At 40.6% G+C, this 20,606-nt stretch overlaps 3 protein-coding genes across 3 annotated transcripts; 2 read left to right on the top strand and 1 right to left on the bottom strand.

Moving 5' to 3' along the window:
- Positions 1–204: 204 nt before the first annotated feature.
- On the bottom strand, positions 205–2,382 carry RB195_012591 (uncharacterized protein; the record flags this gene model as incomplete). Its single annotated transcript, XM_064202029.1, has 6 exons — positions 205–363; positions 1,638–1,749; positions 1,931–2,004; positions 2,077–2,135; positions 2,189–2,233; positions 2,286–2,382. 6 exons carry the CDS (start codon positions 2,380–2,382, stop codon positions 205–207), a joined length of 546 nt encoding a protein of 181 aa, XP_064057910.1.
- A 3,109-nt stretch (positions 2,383–5,491) lies between these two features.
- On the top strand, positions 5,492–10,609 carry RB195_012590 (uncharacterized protein; the record flags this gene model as incomplete). Its single annotated transcript, XM_064202028.1, has 17 exons — positions 5,492–5,622; positions 5,701–5,800; positions 6,343–6,426; positions 6,500–6,616; positions 6,839–6,967; positions 7,105–7,182; positions 7,343–7,424; positions 7,486–7,604; positions 8,019–8,135; positions 8,332–8,484; positions 8,581–8,676; positions 8,736–8,839; positions 9,053–9,181; positions 9,233–9,360; positions 10,163–10,227; positions 10,292–10,417; positions 10,526–10,609. The coding sequence occupies 17 exons, from the start codon at positions 5,492–5,494 to the stop codon at positions 10,607–10,609; spliced, it is 1,842 nt and encodes a 613-aa protein (XP_064057909.1).
- Positions 10,610–18,046: 7,437 nt separating this feature from the next.
- Positions 18,047–20,500, top strand: RB195_012589 (uncharacterized protein; the record flags this gene model as incomplete). The annotated part of the gene is made up of 7 exons (XM_064202027.1): positions 18,047–18,102; positions 18,162–18,280; positions 18,906–19,009; positions 19,457–19,551; positions 20,174–20,245; positions 20,310–20,397; positions 20,450–20,500. 7 exons carry the CDS (start codon positions 18,047–18,049, stop codon positions 20,498–20,500), a joined length of 585 nt encoding a protein of 194 aa, XP_064057908.1.
- Between the last annotated feature and the right edge of the window lie 106 nt (positions 20,501–20,606).

Genomic DNA, 20,606 nt, shown 5'->3' with positions numbered 1-20,606 from the left:
ACTTGCGGTTGTTTTGTTTATCAGTTAGAACAACGCCGTTAGTGCACACAGTTCTTTATTCTGTACCTTTTACTAGACTTTTTAGGAAGGATACTATGTTCGATATGTTACGTATTAGGTTCAGTGTACGTGTATGTGTACAATTCCGTCACTTAGCTCTTCTCAAATGTCCAATCATTAAAAAAATATTTTATGCAATACTGTTCAGCATTTCATTATAGTTAACTGCTTCTCGCTTTGTCGTGCTTCAATCGGGAATTGCTCATGGGTTGCTGCTATAGCCATTTGACGGATAACTTTATCTTCAGTGATAGTTGTCGGTCGCTTAAAGAAGACCTCCAGTGCTCCATCTTCAACAGAATACTGAAACTTATTTTTTATGGCCATGATTGTACTGATTTGAGAAAGGTTTATTGCTGTACGAAGTTGTGAGCATTCTCCTCTCAACACCTTGGAGGCAATGTACGTCGGCACAAGAGAAAAAAAAATTGCAATAAGAGCGGTGATTAAGTTTACTAATCTTAATTCTTAGACTAGTGACATATACTCTGAACTAAACACATATGCAGTATAATATAATTTTGACCTGCGTGACTTAATTATATTAGCCCTTGATGCGATTGCATCTTTATCTTCACGGAGGTGTGTCGTCCTTGAACATAGTACTGCCCAACCTACTCTTCAGCAAGAGAATCTCGAAGAGAATCAATCCATTTGCGCTATTCAATATCATGCGAAACCTTACACCTCGCCACTGCATGGCGAGTGTTCTCAAGTCCTCTTTAACCTGAGTCCAGAGCTTCCGTTTTCGGCAAAAAGTACCCCAGCAACCGTCTAAGCAGCTTCCTTTCCGTTCAATCAAGCCTCTCCATCACCGGTAGACGTTGCCCAGATCGCCCAGGAAAGGCTAATTGGATTGGCTTCGAATACTCCTGCAAAGTTTCGATCATTCTCCTGACGATGAACGTCTGGCCAATCGTTGATCGGTCTGGACGGAAGATGGCTTACTCATCGCGCGTTGTTTAATTAGTCCGTTCTAAATAATCCGCTTCAAAACCTTGAAATAACACGCAGCAAAGAGATGATTACTAGGATCACTCGGCAATCGGTGGTTCCTCGTTATCCGCTTGTGCCGGTCTACTCGAGTTCAGAAGCTGACGGCGCTTGCCGGTTCACCAAGATCTTGAAGTGATCCCTCCAAATCCAAAGGTTTGCTTCACCGACAGCCTTTTCACTGGCAATTTGAGGACTAGAACATCATTTCTTCTTGCCGCTATATTGCTTTACTAAAGCATGGCTTTTCGCGGGTTCTTGTCTTCCCACCCTTTTTCAAACTCCTTCCCTCTTGATGTTCATTCGTTATCGCGGTCCTTCCTCTCAGACGCTTTTTCTGGTTGAAATCGTCTCTGCTACAGGCGAAACGTACAGAATTCTACGTTGTTCTTGTCTCCGAAAATGCGAAAGGAAATTCTTACGCGCCGTTAGAACTGGGACCGTTTTCCTTGCTTGATTTTTATGCCCCTTTTTTGCAGTAAATGGACAAGCTAGGACAGAAAAGACTACAAGGCCTTTTTATCACTAATTTATTGTCAAGCAATGCTTTTCTGCCCATCAAATCAAAAGTCACCTTAACGAACCTTAGCACAGCAGACGACAATCTTGTCATTCTTCAGAGTAATGTTGGGAATCCTATTTACTTCTATCTCTGCTCCATTACCGCTTTCTATAACGCCAAAGACCGGTTTAATCCTTAAAACAACATTTTAATTGGTTCCGTCCTATAAATTAAAGAGTGCTTGGGCTATGTAAACTTTAATCAATCTTCAATTCTAGCTGCAAGACGTTGGATTCAAAAGGTGTCAGTTTGAAAACCTCTCAATCTTTTATGTGAACGTTTGTTGACGCCAAGTATTCGTTACCAAAAACATACCAAAATGCTCTATTATTGGAACATTTGATTTTAAACGCTATCATTTTTGACGTCTTATTCATCACCCAGAGCGCCTAAAAACCAAATATCAACGCACAAAACTCATAATCTTCGAAATTCTGCTTAGTGACGACGCTAAGTCATACCTGTTTCCCACCTTCTCTAGTCCAATTCATCACATCGGTACTGTAAGTAATTTGTTCTTCTGCAATCGTGTGGATTTTTTGTATCACTCGTATGACAACAGAAATTACTCACCCTGCAAACCAAAAACCATCCTTTGCGTATTTAGTTCCTCTTTTTCTATAAAGCGAGTTATTATGGAGCAGGTTAGCAGCTCTATTGCAGGACTTACTCTCTACCACCTGAGAAGGAGGGGGATTGGGAGCTGGAAGTGGGCGATAAACGCCCATCGGATTTTCACTGATTGCTGTGCCTGGATTTCCGTTCATGAGTACGTCGACACCATACGTTAATGAAAACAAGTAATAAAATGGACCTGACTCGTTTACTTACCCAGTAGCTTCTATGAGTCAGACGATGATAAGATCAAGAAACACTTTACTGCTTGTGTTTTATTAACGAATAGGAAATGATTGACATGCAATGGTCTGACAAGAAGAACGAGACCAATTACTGCTAGCCACAATATCTTCAACCGATTGGCAGCAATTTGCTTTTCTGGGATAAAATGGGGCCGAAAGAGAGCGTGTTGTGCGTGTGTCAGGAAGGAGAAATAACTCGTGACGTGGTGGTGGACGCTGCACGGTCACTCTGTTGGAAAAATTAGACGTCTACTGTAGAGCCCATTTAGAAATTCGCGGGTCTCGTACTGTGTTCCTCAATGTTGCGAGCGGACTCAATGTTGAGGTGCGCTTGGTCGGACAATCGTTTATTTCCGCCCTCGGTTGGAAGTCACCTACTCGCTGTATTACAGCGATGCGCTCCCAGTCAAGTTGTCCCTTCAGGTTGTAGTTTGGCTACAGATGATCATCAGTGTGTGATTAAGAAGCCATGAAACCGTAAAGCGTATGCGGGTGTAAAAAAAATAAGTAACCAAACTTGAAAGGACAAGCTGAGTGTGAGTTTCTATCACAGTGTTTCATCTTTCTGGGAGAATTACAATGCCTTGGGACGAGAGGCGGGGGGACCGAGACTTAAAGATCAGGTACACAGCGGATTTGAAGCTAGTGAAAGAACTTAACAGTCCTTGCTTCAGAGAACAATTAAGTGCCCAGAACGCGTACTTTTTTTGCGTCCGAGTGAATCGTAGGACAACGTAAAAAAAAAAAACATGAAAAGAAACGAATACCACTAAATATCTGCTAATTCCTCGTAAAGTACTTTTTGATCCTGTCCCCAACATCGTCGAACGTTGTCCCACGCGCCAAACAAGTGTCCTACGGGATCGTCGGACAACGGATTAATGCGTGATTAAGAAACCATCAAATTGTAAAGGGTAGGAGCATGTAAAAAAAGGAGGCCACAACTTCATACAGATCAATGTGTGGATGAAAGTTGTTGCATGCGAAGATTCTCGGCTTAGCTATTAACTTCTGGTAAGCTTGTTTGGAAGGTTTGGTGATGTTGAAGCAGTAGTAAATTCAGTTCTGTCTTTCTTTATTCTCCTAGTACCTTTAGTCTGGATGTCATCTTCTAGAACTCAGGTTTTAGGCCCCCGACTGACTTACCTCATCATCTCCAGCAGCCCTATTCGAAGAATTTGGTAAAATAAACCTTTAGTAGTTCCGGTTCCATCATCCTTTCTTCTTGGTACCTTTATCCAACATGACATAAGTCGTCAAAGACTAACGCTAAGGTTCTAAGATCATGACTGATCCAGCTATTCACTTACGCCTATGACCTATCGATTGATGAACTATTGCCTTCTCAAACCAACATGCTACTCAGTGACACCGAACACGGATCAACTCTCCTTCACAATTCGCCTTCTTATCAAGGGTAATGTCAGAGCTGCGATTTCCGTCGTACATTAGCATGCATAGTCTGTAATCTTTTTGAGATGCGCGAAAGTGAAATATTTAAAATCGTCGCTCACCCGAAGCAGAAGTCGGGTTTTGGTTCTGTTACCATCATTGCTTCTGTTGTTATCACACTGGTCCATACTTATTAATTATGGGTTTCAATGGGAGTGTAGCGACGACCTCGTTGCGAAGTGTAACGGCAATTGTTTGTACGCGCTCTTTCCATCGTTGCCTCTAGTTCGTTCAGTTTCCTCTTCTCCGTCGAATAGTGGGAATAGTTCTTATCTTTATACGTATGGCTTTGACTTTGATATAAGACGTCCCAGAAGTGGTGCTGGTACCGTGGATAAACTATGAGAGGGAGTTACTGTTATTTGGGTTTCCCTAAGAGTGGAACCAAAAGAAGGCGAAGTATTTGAAATATCTTTACTCGTGAGAGTTTTGATACGGGCAAAACTTTACTAAAGAAAGAGTGGATATGGAAAGAAGCTCTATAGGATACAGCAGAGATACAACGGAAATACACTATATTCGCAGGAATGTTTTTGTTTTGCGAATCACGAAGAAGGAACTCATTTTGCAGTATAACACCGTTTTTGTGCAGTAATAGTATTAGCACTGTAAGAACTGTCTCCGAGAATTCTTTCAAACCTTGTCTGGTGGGATTATTTGAGATGCTGATTACGAATATTAGGAATATTGAATTTATTCTGAACGTCAACGTCATTTCGTGCAGCAAGGTGCATGGGTGAACGTATTCATCGCCTACGTCTAATCTTTTTATCCATAGCCTTCTTTCGTAAAGCCCATTCTTCAATTCTAATAACGAAAACATACTATAAAACTGTTAACTTTACCACTGGATGTCAGAAATAACGTGCATTAATACTTTTGATACTGTAGGTTCTTCCAGAAATTCTGGAAAACCTAACCTGATCGTAGGTGGGATGAGCTCGAAGAGATTTTGCTCAAAATACTGTCATGGCGCCAATAAATGTGCTACTTCAATTCATAGTCTCAACTAAATTCTCGAACCAAAATTTGATGAGATTCTGAAGTGTGGAGTTCCTGCAGTACATGTGTAGTGTGCAGCAGTTCGACAGGAATGGTGCCACGGCTTACAACGTGACTAAACCACGATTTCCGATATTTTTCTTCGTTGAATTCCATCACCGTGGAAACAAGTTGAAGAGGGTATTCAGCTGGACCACTGTAATGCATTGGTAGGATCTTTCTGTTGACTGTTTCAGTCCGGTGTGTTATCGTTCATCCCGTAAAATCTTAATTATTACAGAATATGCAACATTTTCGCAGTAAACAGTTTTCTAATTAGCTGTTAACTCAATTCGGAGATGATTTTATTCACTAGAGAAGAAGGTTTCGAATGTCCTGAGAATTCATTTTCTCAGAAATAAATGTGTTTTCATATGCTTGAGTTGTGTACCTCTGTATCTATTTCGTGTTAACCGACAATATTTCGCACTTTCTTATTTTATTATTTAAAAAGAGCATTTTAAGTGACCTGGAAGGAGAGTGATCTAAAAACTAGGACTACAGAAAAAAAATCACAAGAAGCATGCAAGCTACGGATAGGAAGAAGTCCATGGGTGCAAATAGATGGGGTGGTGCTCCCAGTTCAACTATGAAGACTCCAACAAGACCTCGCTTCACTTTCGGAGGAATGCAAATAAATTCGACTTCGAAAAAGTAGGTTCTATTCTGCCGGTGTCGTTAATCGGTAATTTTTATCGTTATTGGAGGCTTCAACTTTCTCCATTACTTCAGTGATTACGGTGTTGGTCAACCTCGATTTAGCGTGGGGACAACGGTACCTGCAAGTGCACGTAGGGCCTCATTATTCCGATCTATTACTAGCAGTTTTAAAGTGAGTCTTTCTGTTCCGTACCATTTTATGTCAAGCTGTTTCTGTTTTTAATATTATTGCTTTTGCAAGTTTCTCATGTTCTAGTTATGTTGTGTTATGTTATTTTCTTACACGTTCTTTTCTTGAGGGGTAATTACTCAAATGCTAGCTTAAAGGCATCACCCCACGAATCTGAGGTGGTGCAGATTTCAGGTGGAGTATTCGTATACGGGATGGGAGACTATGGAGAGGGGGGTGATTCCGTCCATTTCTTCCTAATTGCCGTTAAAAAACGACCCGGAAGTTGCGGCACCGCACAAGGCTGGCGCGCTCCAGTCGAACTCACTGTGGAAAATATTGCGCCAGTACGCCTGAAGCCGTATCTTCCGGGCCGTTTTTTACGGCAATTAGGAAGAAATGGACGGAATCACCTGCCTCTCCATAGTCTCCCATCCCGTATACGAATACTCCACTTGAAATCCGTACCACCTCGGATTCGTGGAGTGATGCCTTTAAAAGTGCAAAGCTGTATTTTTGAACACTCTCAGTTGGCCTTTTTGCAGGATACTAGGCCAATTACCTCTAAAGAGTACCAAAACGAAATGATTAGAACAATCTACGATTTCTTGCTTGAGCATGATGGGGAGGTGAGAACGTCTCTTTTTAAGTTCGTTCTGTGAGATTGGAGTGAACTATTTCATATGTGTCAGTGTGTTTCAGAACTGTCTACCAGAGAAGGTTATCCGTTCGCCCACCAAACAGGACTTTGTTTTCATGTTTGAGAGTATTTATCAACATTTGAATCCTGATTTTCAACTGAAGAATGTCGCTGAAGAGGTGCTATCTACTTGCATTTAGAATTTGCTTTTTGAATTTTTGATAGTTTCGTGAATAACAAAGTAGCATTTACTACGTTTGGTGTTTTCTCTTGAAAGACGCAGATACTACTGAGAACATAATCTCCAAGAAATTCTGGTTTCTCAAAAAGTTGCTGTTCACGAAGCTATGAAATCGGAATTCTGGATTTTTTTAGACTTGGATTGAAATTATTAGTTATAGGTGCCGATGATTTTCCGTGGCCTCGGTTATCCTACTGCTATAAAGCCAAGTACGATGCAAACCATCGGAGCGTCTCATTCATGGCCAACTTTGCTCGGTGCTCTCACATGGTTGATTGAAGTTGTCAACGTTGGTCCTTAGCATTTTTCTTCACGTAGTTCGAAATTGTGAAGTATTGTTTTTGCGCTTTTATTCTTACGATAATTGTGGGTGTCTTCTTTGTTTTTACATGCCACGTGTTCATCTTACACTCTCCCTTTTTACAGGTTAAAAATTCCCTTCAAGACCAAGGTGGCCAGCAACTTCTTCTGGGTGGAGACGAACCTTGCGGCACCGTAAAGGCCGTTAGTAACTTTCACTCTTTCTTCTTGTTATTTTGTATACTTATGTTACATCTTTTCCCTCTGTTGTGTGACTGACCTTTCTCTACGGCTAGAACCCTGTTTAGTTCCTCTTTTAAAATTCGACCGATGGTGTCATTGTTTTCATATCCAATATTTCTAGTACAAATACAGCTGGCTGAATGCAGGATTCAAGGAGTATATTCAGAATGCGGATGCGTTAAAGAGAGAAGACTTTTTCGATGGTAACCTTTATTTGTTTTGTTTTGACTTATTTGATTTGTAACTTAGCTGATCTACGTTAAGATAAGATACGTGCGCTGCGAAACTGGCACGAACAGCAGGAGGATTTCGATTCTCAACAACAAGCTATTCAAGCGACCCTAGATCAACTCAGCGAAGACTGCGCGGAATTGGAAGCTGACGTAGGTTTGCCTGTCGACATTGACATGTTGATTGAACCACATTTTCATCAAGTTACGTGTACGCTGAGTAGCTTCAAGGTCCTGATGTTAGTTTATAGACAAGAAACCCGGAGAAAAGAGAAATACAAAAAAAGGCATCACCGAGGGAGCGAACCAAAAGCAGTTCACCAAGATGTTCACTAAGTTGCTAATGCTGCTTTGTTCAATTTTAATTACTCTTTCATTAACTGGAGTATGTCGTCTGTCTGACCTCCAGCGTTTTTCTCCTGTTCAAACCCTATTTGGGTAGCTTGCTCCGCATTCTGCATGTGTTCTGAACGTAGGGTTTGATGTGACTACAGTTCCATCTCTACATAAAATATTGTTGACTCCGTTGAGTGTAGTCACTAATATTGGACAGACTGTTTTTTTTAGAAAGGGAACGTGGGACGCATCCGAGAAGATATCATTCGTTTGGATGATGATATAAAGAAGGCCATAGACTACAAGGAAGAGACAGAGAATGATGTGGATCAGCTAAACGTGGAAATGGTAAGCCGAAAGTGGTACGAAATTCACTGTAAAAATGTTGTTCCAACTATCGCAATGTATTGCGTGAGGGACTCATCAAACTTTCCAATCAGGATCAAGCTATTCGAGTTCCCCACGTGCATTACGTAACACTAGTAAATGTTTGAATAGTTTGTAACCAAAACTGCGAAAAAAAGATAGAATCCGAGTCTTTTAGAATGCAGCAAAATGCGGAACACTCGCGGTTCTCAAGGAAGCAGAAGAATATCGTTGTCGTGTTGCTGGTCTACATTCTGCCATAAAAGCACAAGAAGAGAATCAGGGACTCTGTGACAGAGATGCTCGAGCGCTAGTTGCCGAAATTGATGATGTTTGTTACTATTACTCGGAGTTTTTCTTTGTTTTACTGACTAATGAGTATGATCTAGTAATTTAACTTATTTGTTTCTAACCTCGCAATGTTCAGAACAAACTCGCAATGAGAAAGTTAAAAGCTGAGTTAGAGGAGCTTTGCAGGCAACACTGGCTCGAAGTTCCGAAGTGCAAGGACGCATTGGCAGAGGTTAATTGGCAGATTATATTTGCAAAATCGTTGTGCGAAAGTTGACTCATGCTTTACAGCAGCAGAAGCGGTACCAGAAGCTGATGTCGGATATTCGGAATTTGTATATGATTGTTTTAAATGAAAGTCCTTCCATAAGTGAAGACACTCCAAAAGACGCAAGGTATTGTTGAATTACTAGCAATTATTTTTACTTTTTCTTTTTTTACGCAAGTTTATATGAATTAATATGATTGCCCATACAGTGATGTTTGTGTGAGTAGTGCCTATTTCGGGACCTTTTGAAGGAATATTTTCTTTTGACATGTTACTGCCAGATGATCGTTTGATTTCCAGGATTTTCTGGCTAGTTAGCGCATTTTATTCACTTTTGCAGAGCTCTATATTCTGCTGTTCTAAATGACGTTACTGCTCTCTTAGCGGAAACAGAGTCCTCATTCCTACAAAGAAAGCAGGATTTGGAGCAGCATATAAGACAGAATTCCTCTCAAGCGGAAGAGATCAAGTTAGTGCCTATTTAAGGTTGTTTTATACCCCTTCATAGCTGTTGTTGCAGGCAGAATGATTCCGTCGAACGCCGAATATTACGTGACAAAGAACGAGAAGAGTCACGGGCGGATCGACAGCGCAAACACGAAAGAGAAGAATGGGAAAAGGATGTGATTGCAGCGGAGGCTGACGTTGGTTCGTGAGCTGCTAATAATGAGTTTCTCCATTTAAATTTTTGCTTGGAATTTTTGGATCTTCCCACATTAGCCGTGAGGCACATTCTCTCCCGTGTCTGCACTTTTGTTTCAGCTTTTCTTCTTGTTTTTGAAAGCTTTTATTTTTTTTTCGTATTATGGTGCGTGGTTTGGTGTGTGGCGTACGTAATTAAGTATTGATCGACACGCCCAAAGGGATTCGAAAGGGTTAACGGAGTGAAGTCATGCTGATATGGCCCTTTTTCGTCCGTTTTTTTGTGTTCAGCATAGTTAGTTGTAACAACAAAGCCATCCGCGCTCTACCTAGTTGTAGATGTTATGGTTCACGGGTGTGGCTACGAATTCCGCTGTCGTCGTCGACTGTTGGCTATGACTAGCGTTTTAAAAGTTAAAGAAAATTTCTGAAGCGATTGAATGTGGTGGATTCAGTAGACCACAGCTTAGAAGGCCAGTATCGGAAACACTATCACTCAGAATAATTCTATCATAACGAAATTGTCTCGGTTACCTAGGAGAAGACAGCTATTAAAAATGTGCGATATCAGACGAGATGAGATGATATAAGATGAAACGTTTTGTAGTTTTGTGGTGATAGATAAAATTATCGAGACTTTGAAAAAAAAAGTTGCGAATAAGCGAGCACTGGAATTGCTTCCTGGGGCTGATCGGTAAACTTGCAGTTTCAGCCACAAGTCTAAGTAAATAGTAAGTGCTGATGATATTTTCGAAGTCGTATGTGCAACCTTAGTAGGTGCTCGTTTAATATATATCTACTATTGCAGAACGTATAGAGAACGAGAGAGAAGTGCTGGAAAATAGAAGAAATGAGATTGGAAGTCTGAAACGAGTTTGTAACTTGTCCTCCTATCATTTGCCTCCGTAATTTCGATCACTTCAGAATGACTCTTTAGGATCTTGAAAGCATGAAATCTGAGAACGCACAATTCTCTAAGATACTGGCAGAAAAACAATCATGTATCAAGGATGAGGTGTTGTCTAGGTTTCACCTCATTGTCAGTGATCTCGACATGATGAAGGTTAGTGACGTTTCCCCATTATTTTACGGTTTAGATGGCATAGAATTCCTCGCTGCCTCTGTACCAGGCTTATACCATCCACATATATTTGAAAATACTTTGTCGCAGGAGGCGCGCGGCTGGATGGAAAGACAATTAGAGGCGTTTATATCACAGGGATCGTGTTTAGATGAGGAATGCAACGAAAACTAAACCTTATTTGCTTCAGTTCTGTACATTTAATGTTCTGCCTGTGATTCTGTTCTTTCGTCCTACATATTTCATCTTCATTGGATAGATTCTGCGTTTCCTCTGCTTGCAGTTGTTTGTCTAATATAACGCACGACTAATATGTGAAAGATAATAAACATTGCCTATTCTTTGCTGTATTTCTTTCCAGGTTAATTTTAAGTGATCACCTGACTAATTCTGCATCATCGAGTTCTGTTATTTTTTGCCCTTGTTTAGATTTGTCTCCTTTCCTATTTGTTCTCAAATAAAACAGTGCTCTTTTACTAGTGTTTTTATTATTTTCGATACTAGTTTCGTCAACGTCTTCGAGAAAGTAACATTACTCTTCGTGTTACATAAGCAGTTTTTCTTGCAAATACATTTCTTTTTGAACCAGTGCTTACCCATTTGTGGACTTTTCTCTTGCTCTAGATCAGCTGACGAGCAATACGAAGAAAGATCTAAAAACGAAAAATTGAATTGCTGACGAAAATTCCCAGAAAAAGAGGCAAATTTTGACTTCCTTTCGATACTTTTATCTAACACCATAAAACTGCAGAATGATTTAATTCATTTTACATTCTATCTTTCTAACAGCTAGCTTCTAGGTAAGCGACACAATTCCATTATGATAGAATTATCCTTATTGGTTTTGTTTCCGATACTAGCCCTCTAAGCAGTGGTCTGCTGAACTCATCATACTCAATCGCTCTGGCAACTGTCTTCAACTTTCTAAACATTCAACAATAGTCAACGACAGCAGAGTAATTCGTGGCCACATCGTGAACCATAAAGAAAGGGCTCGCGCCATACTTACAACTATATACTACCAGTAAATATGAACGAAAAGGGACCACATCAATACGAATTCACTCCTCTAAGGCTGTTCGCAACGTTCACAGCAGGGCGAGCGGCTGTGAACTCTGCGAACAGCTTAACCAGGTGAAAACAGCACAACCAACAACGGTTATGTGCATCTGTACGTGTCGAACAATACGTAAGTACGTACGCCGTCCAAATCACGGACCATAACACGAAAAAAAAAAGAAAATTTCTCAGAAACATTAAAAAGGCTAGAACAAAAGTATTGACATGGGTAACAATACGGGTACGACTAATGTGGGCAAGATCAAAATAACGCCCTAGTCCCATAGTCCCCGCCAAAATTTTAAAGTTCGCGGGGTTGTAGATTGCGGGATCCGGGATGGTTCCGCCCGTCTCTCCCTAGTGGCGCTGAAGATGCGGTTTTTTACGCCGATATCAGCTGCAGCCGCGCGACCCTTGGCACACAAGGCATCTAATCCTGCAATCTACAATTCCATCTACAGCTTTTACCGCGGAACCTTAACTACATCAGATTCTGCCTGCCTTTATTTGCAAAATACTGGCGATAGAAAGTCACGCTGAATAAGGAAACCAGTTCTGCTGATATTCTCCAGTTATTCGAAAACTGCAAATTCTCAAATTGAGTAAGTATAGCACATATACCAGCACTAACCATCTACAAGTTCCAAGAAGCTGTAACCGTCGATTGAAGCTTTGCAAAATTGCAAAGCTTGCGCTTATAGACTTCGCGAACGTTTGGATCGGTAGTTAATCGAAATCGACGCTACGGTGCAAAACTTTTTACACCACAGTCTACTTCCTCTAACAACGCTAAGGAGTATGGGTACGTGACCAAACATTGTAGTCCTATTGCATAAGAACATGTTTGTGCATGAATTTGTCCAATTGTTTTGTGACGTTTAGCGGAAGTCCTTATAAAATCGGGGGTTTTAATTGATTTCCTTGAGCTGTAGCCATGATTGGTATTGATCGTCTTTATTAAACAACGGCTAACGTTTCGGCGTTATCGCCTTCGTTAGAGCCTGAAAATTCAAAATCATTTTGCTCCACATTCCTTATAAAATCATTCTGCTCCACACTTCTTGGATTACATCGATCTCATTGGTTCCTAGCGTTTTCTTTTCTTAGCGGTCTAAAGATGATAAAACTGCATGTGAGGGAGTCCTCGCATAGGTAAGGATTACAAAAATGAGTGCACTAAAACATCCATTCTGTTTGTTTGTTTCTCCGTTTGCTTCTTTTTTCTATTTGATTTGCTTGTTTTCTTGCTATGGTGAGTAAGCCGCTAGCCTGTCAGAGGGATAGTTTGAGGAGGTTCTCTCCAGAGTAGACGTGATGAAAATGATTTGTTGAATGCACAGCCTGGACCTTCCTTCGTAGTAACTTCCATTCATTTTATTGGAGGTTTTTGGCCAGATAGACGTAGAGTACATTTTCTATACACGCAAACACATTCAATCACGCATTCACGTACATGTGCCCACTGGGAACGTATGAGTCAATCCTTAAACAACAGAGAAAGAGAGCCAGTCCCTGAATCAACGGACGTCTCAGGGCGGAAAAACGTCCCTTTAAGTCCGTGCTCAGCATTTACTAGCTGCGTTGGGATCCACCTGACCTCGCAACACTCTTCTAAACGTTGGAGGATCGTAGCTACTCATATCGTAGGACAAAAACATCAGTCATTGACGACCACGCAGTCTATTCGAGAATATTCGGCGCTACTATCGAGAAAGTAATGCAGAAATTGAAATGGAATAACATAGGAGTCAAAGTTAATGACTACCAGTAACACCATTTTTGGTTTTTCGAGAGCACGGTTTTTTCTAAGGACAAAACATCGAGCACGCAGAACGAATCCTTGACAAATGACAAGGAGGGCAAGTGATTGGGCTCCGCTTAATATAACCCCACAACAGTAATACTCCCGATGGCTTAATTCCTTCCGGAACTCCCTTAAAAAATATTTCACTCCTCTCGTCTTCTGGGGGAGCTTAGATAGCCTTTGAGAATGTTCGCAACCTGGACATATGGAAGCGTTACCGTTCTCCATCTTTTTTTCCAAGCCGAGAGTTTCCAAGCCCAAAGCAATAACAGGAGTTTGGTCCCCAACATACTTCCCAAAAACCTTCCATTTCCGTTTAACCTTGCTTATAGGTGCACTCACACAGGCTGATGATGAAAATAGTCACCAATTTTAGCGAAAATATCCTTTTTTTTTTGCTTTTTTTGTTATTGGTTTTGGAGATCTCACTGGAAAGAGCACCAACAAAAAACAACTAAAACTAAACCATCAGAGGAGAGCTATGCCACGCTAAATTCGCATTTTAGCAGGTGCCCACGTAGCAATGCATTTTGATTTTCAAAGGTGTTGAAAAGGTTTTTTATAATCTTACAATTTCCCATGATGATATCTTGATGAAAACTCTTAAACATACTCTCCAAAGGAAAGAGAGTGTCAAATAATCTTCAAAAAAATTGCGCCATGCACGAGCTTCCTATGGATTCCTTTCCAAACGAGTACAGCAACTCAAACACAATTAGAAATACCTCTCATACCATTCATTTTATTATTTGATAATGAAGACGCCACAAGGTATATCGAAGGTTTTTTTCCCTATTTCGTTCATGACATTCATTTGCGCACAATTCTGAATTAATACGAATTAATAATAATTCGCAATTAATATGAATTAAAAATTAATGAATAATTATTATTAATAACTGCTGCGGCTATTCTGCGAAGCTAGAGAATATTTTCACCCCTACAATTTGGAAAATCCCCTTCCAATCTCTTTCGAAAAAAAATGACTATACCAATATTTTAAGAGTGTCATTCTTTTTCTTCCCATCTCGTGAAATCGTGAACAAGTAACAGAAAAAAATATGCGAGGCGTTTTTTAATTCAATTTTCCAACATTTTCTCAGTTATAAAGTTTCATTGAAACGTTTGAAAGCAACTTTTTCCTATTTTTTCTTTTGTTTGTAGTACTTCAAATTGGACGTCTGGCAGTTTTTTTTTTCAAAGATTATGAGCGAGAATTTTTGATGATAATTGATCAATTTCTCCATGAAGATTTCTTCATATCGTTTAGAATCATAATTACTAACAAATTTCGAGAGAAAGACAACCTAGGTCGTTTTAAAAAATCCGAGGAAGTTGATTTGTTGCTAAAATGATCAGATATGAAGCGCAGTCAAAACAAAAAATATCAAAAGAGGAAAATAGGGAGGGGTATTCCAAAACAGAGTTGTTCGCTACTATGATGAAAGCAGACTGTGATTGCTATGGTACTTAAAAGTTTGCAGAGAGAAGGAGGCGAAGCGTTAGAGCTCGCGGAACTCTGATTCCTTGAGCTGAGAGTTAAGGTGCTTTCACGAAAATAATACTCTCCAAGCTAAGGGGGGACGGCGAAAGATGGCCATGCATCTTAACAATTTCCCTAATTTAGTTGAACTTGGTGCTGTGCATACGTTCATATTTAATTTTAAACATACATCCCTATCCTCAACCTCCTACTTCATATCCACGACTCAAATGTGAAAATTTTGTGGTCAACTAAACATGAACAGTAGAAAACAACACGAATTATTATTTACTATCACGAAAGTGTCCTGAGGGAAACATTGCGAGTCGCTTCAATCCCAGACGAATTCGTTGCACCGGGTAGGCAACAGGATTCGGATGAGATTAAAGTGGCAATAGCAAACAAAAATAATTATTAGAAATTAAGAGTTCTGCTCAAGTTTAGCAGAAAATTCGTAGAGATTACGTAGATCACAGGTGTTCGATTATAGTACATATGTAGTAGAGTTTATTGACGTGAATTGAAAACGTTGACCGGGTTTCGTCAAAGAAGGAGTTGACGGTGTACTGTGAATTGGCAAACGCTCGTTGAGGTGCCGAAATGGAAAGACGCAACGCAAACACAGCATGGCCCTATAAGGGGCGGTGTTAAGGATTAGCGATCAGAATTACATAGCGAGTCCTTCAAGTCAAACAACACGTTCTAAGTGTGGAATTGGAGATTTTCCTGAGTTAAGCTTGCCTTCCTGACTTCAGTCCACCTTTTCATAATTCAGTAATGGTTACTGAGATTCTTTCTATATAGAGGTTTGTGAAATGTTCTCTTCGATAGTGCATTCCCTCTGACCGTTATCGCTATCGCTCGATTATCTAGGAAAAAAACGGAATCGATGCGAGTAGCGCATTCAATGTGACGTGTCCTGCCACATATACGGTTAATATTTGCAGTTTGTTCATTTGCTAAGAAATTGACAACATTCTTTAGGCAAATTCCAGGACGGGTATAACACAGTCGGTAGGTGGTGCGGTTATAATTGCAGGATTGATGTCTCACAATACTTCCCTCATGCCGACCGAGACTTTCATTCCTTGGGGGTCGATGAATTGGTGCAAAAAGTTGCCTAAGAAGATGAAACCATTGATTCTGACCCCTCCTTCTTCCGGTGGGACCGGGGCAGGATGCGCGTTCCTAAACCCCAAACAATTCTGAAGTGATGTCCAACCTGTAGGCGGATGTCCATAGAAACTGATCAGATGAACCATTTACTCTCCATTCTTATCCTTTTTCATACCTATATTTCGGCGAGACTGTTCCCGTTTCAAAGCTGGTATCTATTTCTGAGAGAAAGATATATCCATCACTGATGATGGTCCGAAACAGATTGCGTGGTTCAGAACATGGCAAATTTTCGAAAAAAAAAATCCAGCATTTAGCTCCTTTGGTATTAGGTTTTTGTCATCATCCAACACCTATCATGTTTGCAAGAAATTATTTATTGAAAAATGGGAAACGGAAAGCTGCTAATCTTTTTTTTTATTCTAGGATTATTTATTTGTGCAGTGGGCAGGCATAACTACGCAATATTTAGTATATTGAGCGAGAACCTTCACATTTCGACTTCTACCAGTGAAAATGTGAACTCCAGTCACTCAATTTAAGCGCTTGAAAAAAAAAACCGGAAGAGAAAAGAAATAAAAATGAAAAGAAGAAGTTTGCTTAATTGAATTTTGATGGTCATTCACATTGCTGTGGGGTTTTGCTAAGTTCTCTTATGGGAACGTCTGGATGTCAGTATGGAATGATGAAAGTAGGAGGATGTAGGAACCGCATGGAGTTCACAACTGTTGCAAAAATTGTTGTAGTAAACAAAACCGTACTTAGACTGTGGATCAGTTGGCAGCTTTTTCTTGTGAGACCCCGTTGTTACTGTGTGAAACCGTGAAGTTGGTAAAATTTTGTTTTAAACAGTTTTGCGTGATTTTTTGTGACCTGAGTGTAATGGTTTTCTTTCATTCTCCAGTTTCCAGGCCATTGCAGATAAATACTGAGGAAGTGAGCTCAAGTGATCGGACTAAATTTCTAAAATGTTTTGATAATTAAATAGATTACGTAGCTCTTCCAGTAACAGTCCTAAATAGGTGTTTGATTTGGAATATACAACCTAGAGAGATTAATTTATAAAGGTATCGAAGATGATCACGTCTTATCGAGACCATCACGAATGTGTGAATCAACGTTTGTCCTGATGTCATCATCATCACGTCGAATATCTCTTCAAACGCATCGAATAGCAATGCATGATGGTAAACACTTCGCCGGACCTCGCCGTGGTCGATGCTGTAAATCTAACGACCTGATGCTTCACAAAGTCAACATCATGCTCTCCGCACAGCACCGCCCTTTTCCTAAAAGACGTCCAAAACGTTTTTAAAGATGGTTGGGAACACATACGCAAACATGTTTACATTGAAAACATCGAAGAAACTATCTTAATAGTATCTTCAGAGTTTTTCAATATTTGCAAATCTTCTTTGATAAAAATCGTCGAAACAAAAAAAAATTCTTCATCGACATGCACTGACAACAGCTAAATATTGAATTTTGAGCAATATGTCTGAAGCATGCGTTCACTTCATTACTGGATAAATACTCGTTGTTGCGTAGACTACACCAATGGATTGTTTATCGACGAAGATCCAAAGATGCTTTCCACCTCTACACCGTTTTTCGGAAACTACATAGATCACTTTTAACTAGGCAACGCAAGAAAGTGCAAAAGAAGAACGATTTCCTAATATGAACAATCACTTCTGATTCGAATTTCCCGTAAAATCTGGAGAAGAAAATCCCTAGAATTTGGATTTATTTTAGGTTACGCTTACGCAACTGCAAGGTATCGTTTGAAGCCGACTATATACCATGCATGGGTAGATACTCACTAACTTTCAAATTATTAATTAAGTAATAATTAAGTAATAATTAGTAATAATTAATTATTTCATCTCGTGAACTGAACAGCAGCCAGACCATTTTCCTGTGCACTTTACATAGATTTGCATTGCTCTGGGGGTGAAACACTATCTCTTGCTGATTTAACTAACAGCAACCTTAAAAATGGGTAGACAAGCAGTATCACGATATGATACAAGAAAAGAGTAAACAATTCTATTCCAACCAAATCTAAAGTGCTTCCCATAATTTTGTTGGAGCTAAACAGACTTCTGGTTCCTACTTTCCCGGAAATTCCGAGAGTCATCCTAGCATAATGGCCAATGTCCGCCTGCTATCATTCTCATACACCTACTCGATCACTGATTCGAAGTTGGTTCTTCTTTGGTTTTTATTCTACTAAAGTCCATTACTAAAGACTTTTTTTATAGTGATCCAAACGCTGATTTTCCACGCGAAGTGGAAGATTCGATGCACCAACTCAAGCTTGGTGCAGCAGGAGCATATGTGCCCACACCCGTTCCGGCTGAAAATTTCTCAAGGCCTGAAGGTTTAGTTAAAGATTCATACTAGCAACGTCAGCGGCATCAATGTTAACCTGAGGTTAAAGGCAGCATACCACGAATCTGGGGGGTACGGATTTCAGGAAGAGTATCCGTATCCGTGGGTCGTAGATTATGGAGACGGGGTAGTTGCGGTTTAGCGTAGCAGTTAGGATCGCGGTGGTAGGATCCTTGTTAGCATCACTGATCACTGCATGTCGCGATGGTCCCCTCTCGATCCGGATCAATAGCACCATCGCTTTGAGCGCAGCCGCCTGCGAAGGTGCATCGAGGATGTCGATTTGGCCCGACCGTAGCATTCCTTGCCATCCGCCAAACCAAATCCGTAAAATTAGCATGTGTGACCTACAGCAGAGTGGTGCTTTTCAAAAAAGGTGGCCCAAAACATGTCCTAGTCGACTGAAGACCTCAGGAAGGTTTCCTTTCTTGTGAGGAAGAGACGGAGGCACCGTGTCCAGGGTGGGTCAAAGGTGAACATGACCTACGCGCTCGATGGACTCTGTGGTCGTCCAAACCGTTTCATTCGCTTATGTCACGCCACTGGGTGGCCGCCCGACCTCATCTTTAGTCCTTGTCTTTTGTCCTCGAATTATTTTAAGCCACTGCTTTCAGCTGATACACCAGGCTCAACCAGCTCATCGGCTGCTATTCCTCTAAATGAAATCGAAAGAGTCCTACCGATATATTTGAGGGTTTACTTCAAAGAAAATGGCAAGGTTTGTATTGATTTATTTTGAGGAAGCGATCGCGATCTCATTTCAAACAGATGTAAACTGTGAACGGGTCGGCTGTATTGTCGAATTAAAGCGTCCTAATACGGTGTACACGGTGTTGTGCTTGAAACGGCACGTTGAATGAGGGGCACCGTGAATTACAGCATTGGGTGGTCCTATCGAGTGTCTCCCTCGATCCTAACCGCTCCGCTCTACTGCAGCACAGGCGCGTAGGCGGTCGTTTCGAGCGCAGCCGCTTGTGCAACTGCACCGAACTTCATGTCCCGCTGACCCGACTATAGCGATGATCGGATGGTCGGATTACGCATGAGTCGTGCGCTACTCTGGAGACATATCTTCCTTATCCTCAATGGATGGGTCAGTGTAGTGCTTTTTCGGAAATAGTGATCACGGTAATGGTTATTTTAGGGAAAACGTTTTTTTTTTCAGACGAAACGTTCAGTTGTGGAATATGAGGTTAAAAACAACGAAACGTTAATCGATATGCTCTCCGTTATGTTGCGCAAATTGAAAACGCTTAAAGGGTAGGTTAAGCTCTTTGTGATATAGGGGGGAGCAAGCTGTCAGGCATAAATTTCATAACTTTAACTTACTTTGCAGTTACTTTAAGGCTGGACACAACGAATATAACATGGTAAGAGAATCTGCAGGAAAAGCTAGAGATGGCGTTGTAGATTTCGGGATCCGTAGTGGTTGCGCTCTTCTCTCCTTAATCGTCGCAAAACGGCGTGGGAACCACCTTAGTTCCTACGAGTAACGTTAGAATGAGCCTTTATGTACATGTTCTGGTCCCCTTAGTAGCATATTCATTGCTTTTAGTTGAATTGGCTGTTGAGGAGACCTCATCGATGTTTGACCGCTCGCACGTGGATGCGGCGCGGCAGAGTGACTGCAATAGTCGTTAAAAAAACGGCATCTTCCACGACGTATTTTACGACAATTAGTGAGAGATGAGTGGAACCACCTCGGATCTTGCAATCTACAACCTCATCTCTAGCTTCTTCCGCGGATTCCCTCTTTGTCTGTATGTTGTTTTTAGACGTGATTAGATCAAGTTCTCAGAAATGTACCTTTGATTTTACTAGTATTCTGCTGATTCCGTTGCATACGGACGCTGTTGGGATGAAAAAGTCGTTCTATATTCAGGAAGTCTGAGGCAGTGGGGCGTGTTTACCACACACAACGAAAGTTCCGCAACCCAATGGAACTGGATTTCAAGTTAGCGTTTTATAATTTCTTAGCATTTCTTTTCATTCGTGAATTTTCACATGTAACTTCAAAGGCGTTATGCTCCTGCTGTAATCGAAGATCTGGCAGAACTTGGAAAAAGTTTGTTCTTTGTATTTGACATGGCTGGAAGACTTGACTCGGTATTGAACTACGACCCCATTGTTTAGAATTTAGCGAAACATTTCGTTTCAGAAGGAAGAAGATGAAAATACACCTCGCTGGACTGTACCTCTGCGAAAATAGGTTAAATCTATAATTGAAACAATCAAAAATCTACATACCAATAAAATATTGGAATACTAAGCTTGCACCATTTTAAAATGTTTCCTCAGATTTTTACGATTTCTTT

This window comes from Necator americanus, chromosome V (genome assembly GCF_031761385.1).
Source record: "Necator americanus strain Aroian chromosome V, whole genome shotgun sequence".
Lineage (NCBI taxonomy): Eukaryota > Metazoa > Nematoda > Chromadorea > Rhabditida > Ancylostomatidae > Necator > Necator americanus.
This window is presented reverse-complemented; position numbering and strand designations above follow the sequence as displayed.